Raw genomic sequence first — 12,817 nt, 5'->3', positions numbered from 1 at the left:
TCAATAACAATCGATAATTTTTCTTTTAATCGGTTCACATAAACTTTGACAAGACGGTGTCTTATCCACTAACATTCATATATTAAACATTTTAGTGTTTGTTAACATTATATTACAAAACTGTCATTCTTCTGACATCAATTTGGGTTTCCCGGAAGAGTGCCGCACCGAAAACCCGACCACCTTAGCCCATTGTTTCAGCTTCTGCTTCATCGTCTTACGGTCATCACCTTTTTAAAGTTGCTCCTCAAAACCGGAGAACATTCAGACAAAGAAAAAAACAATAAACTAATTCCAAAACTAGAATTCAAACATACCTTTGTCGACGATGGTTGTGGTGCTGTTGGAGTTGCTGACTTCATGTTCCGACGCGAATGAAGACGTTCTAGACAAATGGTTGCTGTACTGTCTATGAACCGCGCAATACAAATCGAGAGCGGGTATTGTAAGGGAGAGCCTTGGATTCAAATCAGGAGATTCTGTTTCAAACCCAAACCCAAGCTCGAAGCAGCCTTTAAGCTCCTCGATATCGTCGTTTGTGACACTCTTGCTGCGAGGAAGGAGATCCAGTGGGCGTTTCTTTTTCTTACGCAGCCAAGCCTCTTCGCGATTCATGTCCGGTGACCACGAGTGTTGCTTCATCAGAGGTCTTGGAGGCTGTTGCGCGTGGTTCGACATTGTAGTGGCTAGGTTTGTTTTGATTGTGTAAGAATCATTTCTGCTATGTAACACGAATAATATCTACACAAAAGTGTTAATGTAGTAGGAAAAAGTGAATGGTTTCGGAAAGAGAAGGCTCCTAAATTTTTATATTAGTTTTAACTTCTTTTTTTGGGGGCTAAAGCCATATATTAATCCATATTTTGGGGTTGTTTTAGTATTAATAAGGAATATAATCGCCAGCACATTCCATTGTAAAAACTCTATCTCCAGTTATTATTACCTTTACTGGAAAACCTCTATCTCTAAAATTTTTCTTTTTGGGATAAAATCTCTAAAATGTTGGTATATAAGGATAATATTAAATTTCAAAAGATTTTATTTGAATTACAGCATGACGTGTTAGCAATTATTTAATTAAAACATATAGATATTGTAGAAACTAACAGCTTTTAATTTAGAGTTTTTCTTATAAATTTAGCATAAAATATAATTTTTTCAGACTTTTTTAGGATTGTAAAAGATGAATGCATGCTTAATAAATAATTATATGTTTTGTTGACCAGAAAACAAATCTACAAGAACATGTTTCATTATTTTTCTTTTTTCATATAAGTTATGAATATGTTTTATATTCTTTTGAGAAGTGGGTTATGAGAGTTCTAATTGTTGGAAAAGGAGAAAAAAATGGTCAAGTAAGATTGCGACCAAAAATTCGTAATTGTCGGGCTTGTGCTGATTTGTCTTTAAAATTTGGGTGTTATCATATCTTAATCTCTCTGCAAACTACCTAAACTACTTGAGATTGTCATTTGTTTTTACAAGACCATCTCTTTATTGTAATGTCTCTCAAAACTGTAAGTGCGAATGAGGTAAGATAATTTGCAGAAAGTAAACGAGACAAGAAATTTGTTAACGAGGTTCGGTTTTTCCTACTCTCCGGGACCAAGTCCAGATTTCGATTTCACTAGAACAAGAAAGCAAATTACAACCAATTCGCAAACGCGTAAAACAAGCACAACCCTCTTGATTTACCGCTTCCTTCTACAACGTGAAATCTTAAGGATAATCTCTACCCTTAACTAAACTCCCCTTGAGTCTAGATTTAATCAGGATAACCTAACCCTGAGCTAAACTGCCCCTGAGTCTAGACATCAATTCTTCAAGTCTCTGGACCAACCGTCACACACGAATGTTACACCAACAGACAAATAAGCTTGACCACACAAGCATCAAACCGCGAAACTATGTCGCATAAAACCGCGAAACTATGTCGCACACACCCTCAGAAAGCTCTCAATGATTTATCTCTATGCCTCAGCTCTCTTTGTTTTCAAAGACATCCTCAGCTCCTCCTTATATAGCCAAAACGATTTCCTAATCACCATAGGAGAAGATTTCCAATTTCCATAAGAAAAAGTAAATTTCCTTTTCGTCATCAAAATCCACTTTCATCAAGTCTTCCAAATCTCTTTAAGTCCTTTTTCCTTTGTGATTCATCCTCTAAACACGTTCCAAACACATCTTCTCAAACCTTTTAAAAACTGACACTCACACAAAAACAATCGCATCTTGGCTTACTTCTTGAATCATTCAGCAACTCCATCAGAAAAAATCTTGTATTACTTCTTGACTCATTCAACAACTTTATCAGACTGCAGCTACATCTTCATTCTCCTCCTTTTTGACTATGTTTGTGAACTCAACAGTTCTAACTCCACTACAAGAAATATGGGCATTCTTAACATACTGAAAACGTTGTTATATCCTTTACATAGCGCTTTCGTAAACGCTGTGTTTGCCGGAGCTATCTTAGAGTGGTCACGTACAATAGCGCTTTTTTTATATGCTATTGAATGTGTACGTATTATAGCGCATTTCTGTTGTTATTATGTGATATATTGTGGCACATGTTTGTCACTATTTTAATTTATTTAGTAGCTGTGATTTCTTGTAATGAAACAATTTATAGTAACATGTAGTTTTAGCTAGTATTTAATCTATGGTTACAGAAATTAGTCGTAATATTATATTAACCAGTAGCACAATATATTTATAATAATTTTGTTTTATGTAGCTATGGTATTTGGCTAATCTCAATATATGATTTATTTCTTAGATCGCTTCATAACGCTATATATTTTTCTGAAATTTGGTGCTCATAATAATATATGATATGCATTTGCAATACAAACTGAACATTTTCATAGAAATATGTTATCAGACCATTACAACAACTGTCTTACAATAAACCACATAGCAATACCATCTGTTAAAGTACCAAGTCTCAAGTCTAAAGACTGAACAATGCAACACAAAAGAAATTAAACTAAAGAACAGGATGCTTCTTACACATTATACCAGCACCACTTTGTCAACTGGCCAAGCTATAGTCGAACCTAACGCATCGTCCATACACTCAACCGCAGAAGAAGGCCTCCAAACCGCTGCATCATCCACCTTGACTATATCTACCCAGACGCGGACTCCGTTATTGCCCAGAGGAACAAAGTAAACTTTCAGGTCAGGATCATTTGAAGACCAACGTCCTTCAGCAACAACCCTGTTCAATCCTGTTATATCCATCAACATGCACTTCTGATTTTCCTTGCCAACTACTACTGCAGGCATGCTTTTCTGCTAAGTGAAAACAAAATTAAATATGACATATCTAAAAAGCAAATAAAACCATAACTTATTTAGCACAAAAATATTTAAGAGGGTTATAGTTACCTGAGACTTCAGAGTAGGGGACTGTGAGGAGGATTGTGACTGAACCTGTGTTTTCTTAATAGGAGCTGAAGGGGTTGATGCAGATTGTTGAAGAGAAGAGAATGAACCTGCGGGTGTGTCAATGTTAAACTCTTTATATACGACACCAAAACATGAAAATGTAAGTACATATAAATACTTGCCTGTTTTTTTAACCATTCTGCAAAATTTTGTGTATGCATACTCCACAAAACAGTAGCATCACGTTTGCATCTGGCATTAGTGTCTTGTAGATACTGTAGATGCATGCTAGAATAGAAAACAGGAATTCAGTAAGAATGGTAAAAGTAAATAGAAATTAAAGTAAATATAAAGTTGACTGACAAACTTACTCCACATAAGGATCAACCATTGCTGTATTTTGAATTACAGCAAGATGGGCTATCTTCTTCTCCATTTCAGTAAAAGTGAATGAAGTTGCTGCAGATATAGGACGACCCTCTAAGATTGAGCTACTCTCATACTCTGTGTTTCTGTCAGCTTTCTCTTCTACATTTGTAGTCTTCCTCAAAAAAGCATTGCAAAACTCCATGCATTCTTCTGCTAGATAAGACTCAGCTATGCACCCCTCTGGTCTTGCTGGATTTCTGACATAATCTTTCAAGACTTTCATGTACCTAACAGAAATAAACACTAAATCTGAGTACCACATGAAACAAATAAACACAAAATATGGAAACCAAATTGAAAAAACTTTTTAACAGAGAAACCTGACCTCTCAAATGGATACATCCATCTGAAATGGACTGGTCCACCCAATCTGGCTTCTCTACCAAGATGGACACACAAGTGCACCATTATATCAAAAAAGCTAGGAGGAAAAAACCTCTCAAACATACACAGAGTCTCAACAACTTCTTTTTCCAATACAGTAATCTGCTCCATATCAATAACCCTTTGACAGAGAAGGTTAAAAAATGAGCATAAGCGTAGGATAGCAACCCTTGGACCTTTTGGTAGTAAACCTCTAACTGCAACTGGGAGAAGCTGTTGCATCAAGACATGGTAATCATGTGATTTGAGTCCCATTACTTTGCTATCATCTAATGATATGCAACTAGATATGTTAGAACAATAGCCATCCGGACCTCTGAAGTCATAAAGCCGCTTACAGAAAACTTTCTTCTCTTCCTTTGACAAGGACCAAGGAGCAGGTGGAAGGTAGATTCTTTTACCTCTTTCTGTAGGGTGCAAATCCTTTCTAATGCCTAGTAGTTGGAGATCTTTGCGAGTCTTTAAACCATCCTTTGATTTACCATAGTGCAACATAGTAGCAATAATGCTTGCACAGACGTTTCTCTCCACATGCATCACATCTAAATTGTGTCTTACTGGCAGGTCCTACAAAATACATTACATAGTAAGTTAATATAAGTTAATCGTAAATATTTATACTTTAAGAGACATTAGAAACATACCTCCCAATAAGGCAACTTGAATAAGATTGACCTTTTCTTCCATCTTGATAATTCCTTCTCATCTGTTTCTACTTCTTCTTCTTCATCTGACTCACTATCTACTTCTTCCTCTTCATCTGACTCTACAGTAGCAGTCCTAGCTCTCTTCTTCCCAGATTCTCTCCTATTCCCAAAATCATTTTTGAAATTTTTAAGTAGTACAGATATATTATGACCAGTTAATATCCTACCTCTGATTCCATGTTCAGTTTTCCCATCAAACCATGTCTTTTTGCCCCTATAACTGTGAGTTGGTGAAAGACCTTTGCGATGGCACATATAGATATGCTTCCTACAGTTACTCAACCACATACTATCAGTGTTCTTCCCACATAAAGGACAACCCATCTTACCTTTTACTTTGCATCCAGCAAGATTCCCATAGGCAGGAAAATCACTGATAGTCCAAAGGAGCATTGCTTTAAGTGTGAAAGTACTCTTGCTGAAGGAATCATATGTCAACTCTCCTGTACTCCACAAATGGATTAGATCATCTATAAGAGGCTCTAAGTAAATATCAATGTTATTACCAGGTTGCTGTGGGCCAGGAATCAACAAAGTAAGCATAATGATTTCCTTCTTCATGCACAGATCTGGAGCCATATTATAATTAACTAAGCAGACAGGCCAACAACTATACTTACTGTTCTTCATGTTGAAAGGATTGAATCCATCAGTAGAAATAAGCAGACAGGCCAACAACTATACTTACTGTTCTTCATGTTGAAAGGATTGAATCCATCAGTAGAAAGACCCAGACGGATGTTTCTTTGTTCAGCAGTAAAAGCAGGATATTTGGCATTAACTTGATCCCATGTCACAGAATCCACAGGATGTCGCAGTTTTCCATCACTACTCTTATTATGAAAATGCCACCTTAGGTCCTTGGCAAGTTGCTCGGACCTGAACATTCTCTTCAAGCGTGGGATAATAGGAAAGTACCTTAGAACTTTCTGTGGGACACCTTTCTTAATCTGACCAGTGTGCTGGTTTATATATCTTCCATCTTGAAGCCTTGCATTTAGGACATGCATCAAGCTTCTTGAATTTCTTCCTGAAAAGGCAACAGTCATTAATACAAGAATGAATCTTCTCATATCCCATATCAAATGATTTCAGAAACTTCTTCATATCATACATTAATGTATGGAGAACATTGCCTTCTGGTAGCATATTTGACAAAGTCTCCAGTAGATCATTGAAACTTTTGTCTGACCACCCATTCTTTGTCTTTATTCGATACAGTGAAACAATGGCTGAAAGCTTGCTATGGTTTGCAGAACTAGGATATAAAGGAGTTTCAGCATCTGCTAGCTTTGCAAGGAACTCATCTTCTTCCTTGTCCTCAGCCTCACCATCAACATCATCCAATAACTGACCCCTATTAGCCAATTCTTCATCTAAGTAATCAGCAGCTCTGTATATCCCTAGAATCTCTTCATTCCACTGATTACCATTTCTATCTACAGCATCCCCTGAAATCATTTCTCCATGATGATACCAGTCCCTCCTTGTCTTGTAAGCCTCATCCATACCCTTTCTTACTAGATTATCAACTACTACACTGCCTAAATGACGATCTACATTGCGACAGTCAGTACATGGGCATATTACCATATCAGTTCCTCCTAAAGCAGCAGTGACCGCATGAACAAAGTTCAAAGCACCAATCTCATAAGCAGGATCAGTTCTTGAGTACATGCCAAAAGAAAGAAAGCAACAAATTCAGACAAACATAACCAGTTAAACAGAAATTTATTTCTGTAAATAAACTTACCTGCATAGATGAACCCATGCCTTGTCCAACATTGTATCTGCTACCCTTATTGAGAACCGTTCATATTGTAATTCAAAACAACATGATTCAGGCAGCAACACAGTACATGTGCAATACGCAAAAGATTCACATTAACAATACAGTTTTGTTTAACTAATTAATCATAAGACTGAAAAAGCTCTTAACTGTTCAAATCTTCTGAAAGAGAGTGTTGATTTTGCGAAGTCCACACCCAAACCTGAAAAAAAAATCTCAAATTACTGACTTTTCATAGAACCCTAAATCGATATATGTTTTTCGGAAATTCAAAAGAACCATAAGTCTTAAATCGAATCAGAATTCAGTATCATCAAGTTAAGACCATCAATCAAAAGAACCCTAAATCGACAAATTAAACTTGAAATCAGAAAAAACCCTAAATCGAAAAAATGATTTTTTGAAATGGCTGCAGAAGCCGAAGAAGTTTGAGCCCTAAGAAGAACCCTAAGAAGGTGCAGAAGCGAAATGCAAAACGAAAGTGAACTTGAAATCGGAAGAATCCTAAGAAGGTACTGAAGCGGCAAATCAGAAAAAGAAATCAAAGAAGAACGACACAGACCGATAAGTTTGAAGGAACAGTCGATTAACAGATGAAGCTCGAGGGTGAGAATGAATCCGGTGAAGCTCGACGGTCGTCTTCTCGTCGGAGAGCTCGAGGGTCTGACTGTGTGTTTTGTTTTTCGACTGTAGCTAATTTGGTTTTTTTTGACTAAGTGTCGAGGGAAAGACAACCCTATGGCGCTATTAATTTTACTAATTAGTCAATTTTCATTAAGTGTTGGCGGAATAGAGTGATTTTAGATTCCCGCGTGTGTAATTTTAGAATTAGCGTTTATTGAATGCTATTATATAGTCTCTAATCCGGGACAATAACTACTATAGCATTTACAAAATTTGCGCTATGAATTTCTGCTATCAATACCCATATTTCTTGTAGTGCTCCAAAACAACATCACGAAACACATCATCATTCTCCCCCTGAATGAGTCACAACATGGTCAAAACTACTTTGAAAATTCTCCCCGTTTTGGAATACGAGGTTGATAGCCTAGTAAACCACCTCCATAGAAACCATCTTTCCTAACCCAAATCTTCTTGCGCCTTAAGCCTACATGATTGGATTCTCGAATATCTGAAACACTTCCTCTTAATATGCCCTTGAACTCCACAATGATAACATGTAGGACCATGAAATCTCACATCATAAGTATTCACCATTCGATTTCTCTCCCTCAACAATCTGAAACACCTTGGCCTAATATGCCCAACAACACCACAATGATGACAAACAGGTCGAAAAATTCGTTGAGGTGCATTATTCAATTCTGGATTTTTCCTTAAAGCTGATGCAGTTTCTGTACCAGTTCTCGTAGTAGTTCTCGTACCAGATGCAGTCTCTGCCACAGTTGCAGTTTCTGACACACTTCCTGATCCAGACGTGATTTTTCCACCATAAACAAACACCGGATCCGATTTTGGAAGTTTTCCTCCAAGGCGACACTTATCAGTCTTGCCAATATTCAGAATATGATCCAACTTCTTTGTGCCATTATTAAGCATCCTCAAATTCTTTTGAGTTTCTTCAAGTTGTACTTTAGCTTGTGATGCTTCTTCTTCTTTTTCTGCTGCATATTTCTGTGCTTCAATGACTTTAGCCTCTAACTTGAGTTTCTCCTTAGTTAACACTGAATTCTCCTCTACCATTTTAAGCCAATGCTCATATAAGGCTTTGTAATTCTCATGAAACTCTTCATCACTGATACTTGCATCATCGTCATCACTTTGATCATTATCACTTCCAATTACAGCTCCTGTTGCAGACGCTGATGCAGACCCTGACACAGACGCTGATACACCTCCTACTACAGAAGTTGACTCAAAGGTTTTAAACGCCACAAAACTCTTCAACTCTTCACCATCATCTGAATCAGTTTCAGAGTTATTTATAATAATTTTCTTCTTCTTTGGCTTCAGCAAATTCGCACATTCCAAATGCACATGTCCAAAACCTTTGCACTCAAAACATTGTATGCCCTTTGATGAAGTACCCAACTCTTCTCTTTTTCCATTAGCCCTAAGCCCGTGAAGAGATCTGTTTCCCTCATTCCATGAGAACCGCTTCTTGAATGGAAAACTCAATATCTCCATCAATCTTGATATCAAACTCTGTCTTACTTCCTGAACGATCTCCTGAACGATTTCCTGACCTCACCCTTGATCTACCCGAAACAAGACTAAATCTCTATCGAGAACCCGCTCTGATACCAATTGTAAGTGCGGATGAGGTAAGATAATTTGAAGAAAGTAAACGAGACAAGAAATTTGTTAACGAGGTTCGGTTTTTCCTACTCCCCGGGACCAATTCTATATTTCGATTTCACTAGAACAAGAAAGCAAATAACAACCAATTTGCAAACGCGTAAAACAAGCACAACCCTCTTGATTTACCGCTCTCTTCTATAACGTGAAACCTTAAGGATAATCTCTACCCTTAACTAAACTCCCCTTGAGTCTAGATTTAATCAGGATAACCTAACCCTGAGCTAAACTCCCCCTGAGTCTAGACTTCAATTCTTCAAGTCTCTGGACCAACCGTCACACACGAATGTTACACCAACAGACAAATAAGCTTGATCACACAAGCATCAAACCGCGAAACTATGTCGCACAAAACCGCGAAACTATGTCGCACACACCCTCAGAAAGCTCTCAATGATTTATCTCTATGCCTCAGCTCTCTTTGTTTTCAAAGACGTCCTCAGCTCTTCCTTATATAGCCAAAACGATTTCCTAATCACCATAGGAGAAGATTTCCAATTTCCATAAGAAAAAGTAAATTTCCTTTTACACTTTTCCTTTTCCTCATCAAAATCCACTTTCATCAAGTCTTCCAAATCTCTTTAAGTCATTTTTCCTTTGTGATTCATCCTCTAAACACGCTCCAAACACATCTTTTCAAACCTTCTAAAAACTGACACTAACACAAAAACAGTCGCATCTTGACTTACTTCTTGAATCATTCAATAACTCCATCAGAAAAAATCTTGTATTACTTCTTGACTAACAACTTCATCAGACTGCAGCTACATCTTCAAAAACTTCCTTCCTGTATAGTGTCTCTCTCAAACCTTCTGATCGGATAAAAGTTTCTCAAACCCTAATAATGTCTTAATTGTTTTTCTTTTTTACTCGAGTTACAAACAAAAACTACAAAGTACTCTACGTCTTTCTTAATCTCTTCATATAACTTTTGAATTTCACTCTCAAACCTAGTATTTTAAGCTTCAATAACTTTGGGCACTTTCTAGCCTTATCAAGTTTACCAAACAGTTGTGAACATATTTTTGGGTTCTACAAACCCAAATCAAATTTCTCATTAGTATGATATTGTATACTTTGTTACCTAAATTCACACAATTTATTTTTGGGCTATTTTCCAAACAAACTCATATTAATTTGAGTTCGACTTGACCTATACATATTAATAATTATTTTCTAATTGTTTCCAAGAATGTTTTCCTCAAACCATGGACCAAAGTTTTTTGACAATATCTATCATATTATTTTCAATGTTAATCTTCACATGCAACATTCTTAATTATCTCCTTGTAAAATCAATCAAATCATGCATATGATGAAGTGAAGTCAAACTTTTATATGACTGTCCTCTCATAGTGAAAAACTGAAAATATTATTAGAAAAAGCTATATAAATCTGGCTGTTTACAAAATACATCCACTTTTTTTTTTTTTTTTTTTTTTTGAACACCACAAAATACATCCACTATCTCTTGTTTTTTCTAGTGTTTTTAGATGACTGGGCCTATTTTAAGCACTTTTAGGCTTTTCAAACTATATATATTTTTAAAACATTCTGCCATTTTGATATTAATAAAAAGAATTAACGGGGCCTTATTGGCCATGAAGTTGTGAAGACATGGCATGTTGCACTTTTATCTTACCCATTTGGGCCTGTGTTGTACTGGTGCATTTGGACGTTTGCATTAAGGATATATAGTCAAAGGACGATACCTCGTGTTGAAGCTATTGGGCTCATTTCTCACCCTCTAAGACGATAGTGCTTTTCGAAAATTTAGTTGTTTGGTCTAGTGCACCCATGTTTTACCGTATCGTGTATTTCAACTTATTTTTTTTATTTTGATGGAATGGTGGCCACCACCGGTCTATGATTCGACCCACAAATGTTATGTTTTTTTGACATACGTGTCGGAATACCATGCAATCCACTTTTCGTTATCTAGTACAAGATCCAGCTTACATATAACTATCACATTTCCTCTTAATTTGCTCAATCCAAGATAATTCACTTATATAGTGAACAAAAATTCTAGCATTCTGCAATTTGTAACTATATATTTAAAAGGAAGAAATGAAAATTCTGGTCGAATATATATAAAACAACCTTAGCTTGAATTTCAGAATTATAAAAAGAGCTAAAATTTAGTTAAGTTTAAACCTTATATTGCAAATCTCCCTTAAGCAAGTGATCATAACAGAAGTGAGAAGTCTTGAAGGTATTGATCGCGCTAGTCATTTTATGTTTAAATTCCTAAAATCTAAGATTAGCCATAAACAATACCTCGAAATATGACATTAAAATATAACATTTAATTCCAAATATCCGTTCTACAATATGGGCAATAAACATTGGTGTCTAGCCAAGGCAATAAGCATAAGGAGTGAAACTTATGGGCACATGGTAAGTGTACCAACGTCTCACCCTTCTTGAATTGGTCTAGACATATAGCACAATCTTGTTGTTCCCTAACTCTCCACTTGAACCATTCGATCAACCTTCCTCGACTCTTCTTTAACCCGACCACCTCAGTCGGTAACGCCCCGGGCGGTTTACCTTTTCCTTGCTCCAATTTATTCCCTTTATCTTTACCATTTTGCCTGAACTTGAAAATTGAAAGCAAAGTTCAAGATAGAGTAATGTCAAATTTTTGGCTTTCTTGGAAGCTGCCTAGTAGTTTCCGGGAAGTTTCCACTATAAAAACAATAAGACGCAACTTAACAATAAATAGCGAGAACTTGCTAAAATGCGCCCACAAGTCACAAAGTGGGGTTAACACTAAAAGAGATAATGAAATTATTTCCCGACAAAAGACAATCTCACAATTATATGCTCATGTGATACCACATGTTATGAATTAGAATACATCAACATGCGTCATTATCATGACAAATAGAGCAAAAGACTTGAAGCTTCTTCGGTGCATTTTAAGGTGAATTATGAATTTGTTTTACTACCGTACGCCGTTTTTTTTTACTAAATCGAACCTTCTGCGCGGGATTCTCAGCCGTTCGTTCAGCCTCTTCTTTGCCTCTTTGGCTGCTCCGTCTAGTTTCTCATCGTTGTCTTCTCCATAAGATTTGTTCCTAACACTTCTCTCCTATAATTTTACAAAATTTAAGATTCCAATCTCATAAAGAAAATTTTTAATTAACGACATTATTTTAAGAAAAACATTAAAAAAAAAACCTATATATTGTTTTATTCATTTCATTACCGAGAAGGAGACATGGGCCTGGTGGCTTTCATGATTGGTAGTGTAAAGAGAAAACGATGGTCGCCGCGTCCAGACGTGTCCTGCTGCTGCCGCCACAGCCGTGTTCGTGGATTCAATCGGGGGAGCACCACCGTGGAAGCGTCGCCTCCTTGCACACTCGACTCCGGGAAGCATACCAGCCATATAGCTTGTGTATGTGTTGTGTTTTTAGTTTTGCTTGAGAGAAAGAGAGAAAAAATATGACCGGCAGCTACTACTATTATTTATATTATATATTACTAATAATTGAGGATAGCAATATTGGTACATATAAAGATTGTTAATTAGCTAGACACCACAACTTTAGTTTTTAAATAGATAACAATATAAGTCCTTTTTTTTGGCTATCTCTAACATTTATCTATAAGGGCAATTTACACAAATGGCAATATAACGGGTTAGTAAAAATTATTTAAACATGTGACCACAAGGAAAAATAAAAAACCCACGAATTTATCATTGCAACGTAGGTCTAGTAGACATGTTTAGGAAAAGAGTATTAGAAGGTGTTGGGAATTTTTTTTTTTTTTTTTTTGTAAA

At 36.4% G+C, this 12,817-nt stretch overlaps 2 protein-coding genes and 1 pseudogene across 3 annotated transcripts; all 3 read right to left on the bottom strand.

Moving 5' to 3' along the window:
• Positions 1 to 10: 10 nt before the first annotated feature.
• LOC9319971 lies at positions 11 to 1,074 on the bottom strand. Its single transcript, XM_002883858.2, has 2 exons — positions 318 to 1,074; positions 11 to 230 (listed from the first exon to the last, which is right to left on the bottom strand). Exons 1-2 carry the CDS (start codon positions 676 to 678, stop codon positions 124 to 126), a joined length of 468 nt encoding a protein of 155 aa, XP_002883904.1. The 5' UTR covers positions 679 to 1,074; the 3' UTR covers positions 11 to 123.
• Positions 1,075 to 6,949: 5,875 nt separating this feature from the next.
• LOC110229705 lies at positions 6,950 to 8,913 on the bottom strand (annotated as a pseudogene).
• Positions 8,914 to 11,301: 2,388 nt separating this feature from the next.
• On the bottom strand, positions 11,302 to 12,784 carry LOC9322037 (E3 ubiquitin-protein ligase RNF181). Of its 2 annotated transcripts, none has more exons than XM_021033169.1 (3): positions 12,239 to 12,784; positions 12,009 to 12,121; positions 11,302 to 11,626 (listed from the first exon to the last, which is right to left on the bottom strand). In XM_021033169.1, the coding sequence occupies exons 1-3, from the start codon at positions 12,419 to 12,421 to the stop codon at positions 11,536 to 11,538; spliced, it is 387 nt and encodes a 128-aa protein (XP_020888828.1). In that variant the 5' UTR covers positions 12,422 to 12,784; the 3' UTR covers positions 11,302 to 11,535. The 2 variants fall into 2 exon arrangements, with proteins under 2 accessions (XP_020888828.1, XP_020888827.1); XM_021033168.1 differs by having other exon boundaries at positions 11,302 to 11,621; positions 12,239 to 12,568.
• Positions 12,785 to 12,817: the final 33 nt, after the last annotated feature.

The sequence above is a fragment of the Arabidopsis lyrata genome (genome assembly GCF_000004255.2).
Source record: "Arabidopsis lyrata subsp. lyrata unplaced genomic scaffold ARALYscaffold_3, whole genome shotgun sequence".
Lineage (NCBI taxonomy): Eukaryota > Viridiplantae > Streptophyta > Magnoliopsida > Brassicales > Brassicaceae > Arabidopsis > Arabidopsis lyrata.
Note: the sequence above shows the minus strand (reverse complement) of the source record. Positions and strands in the feature narration are given on the sequence as shown.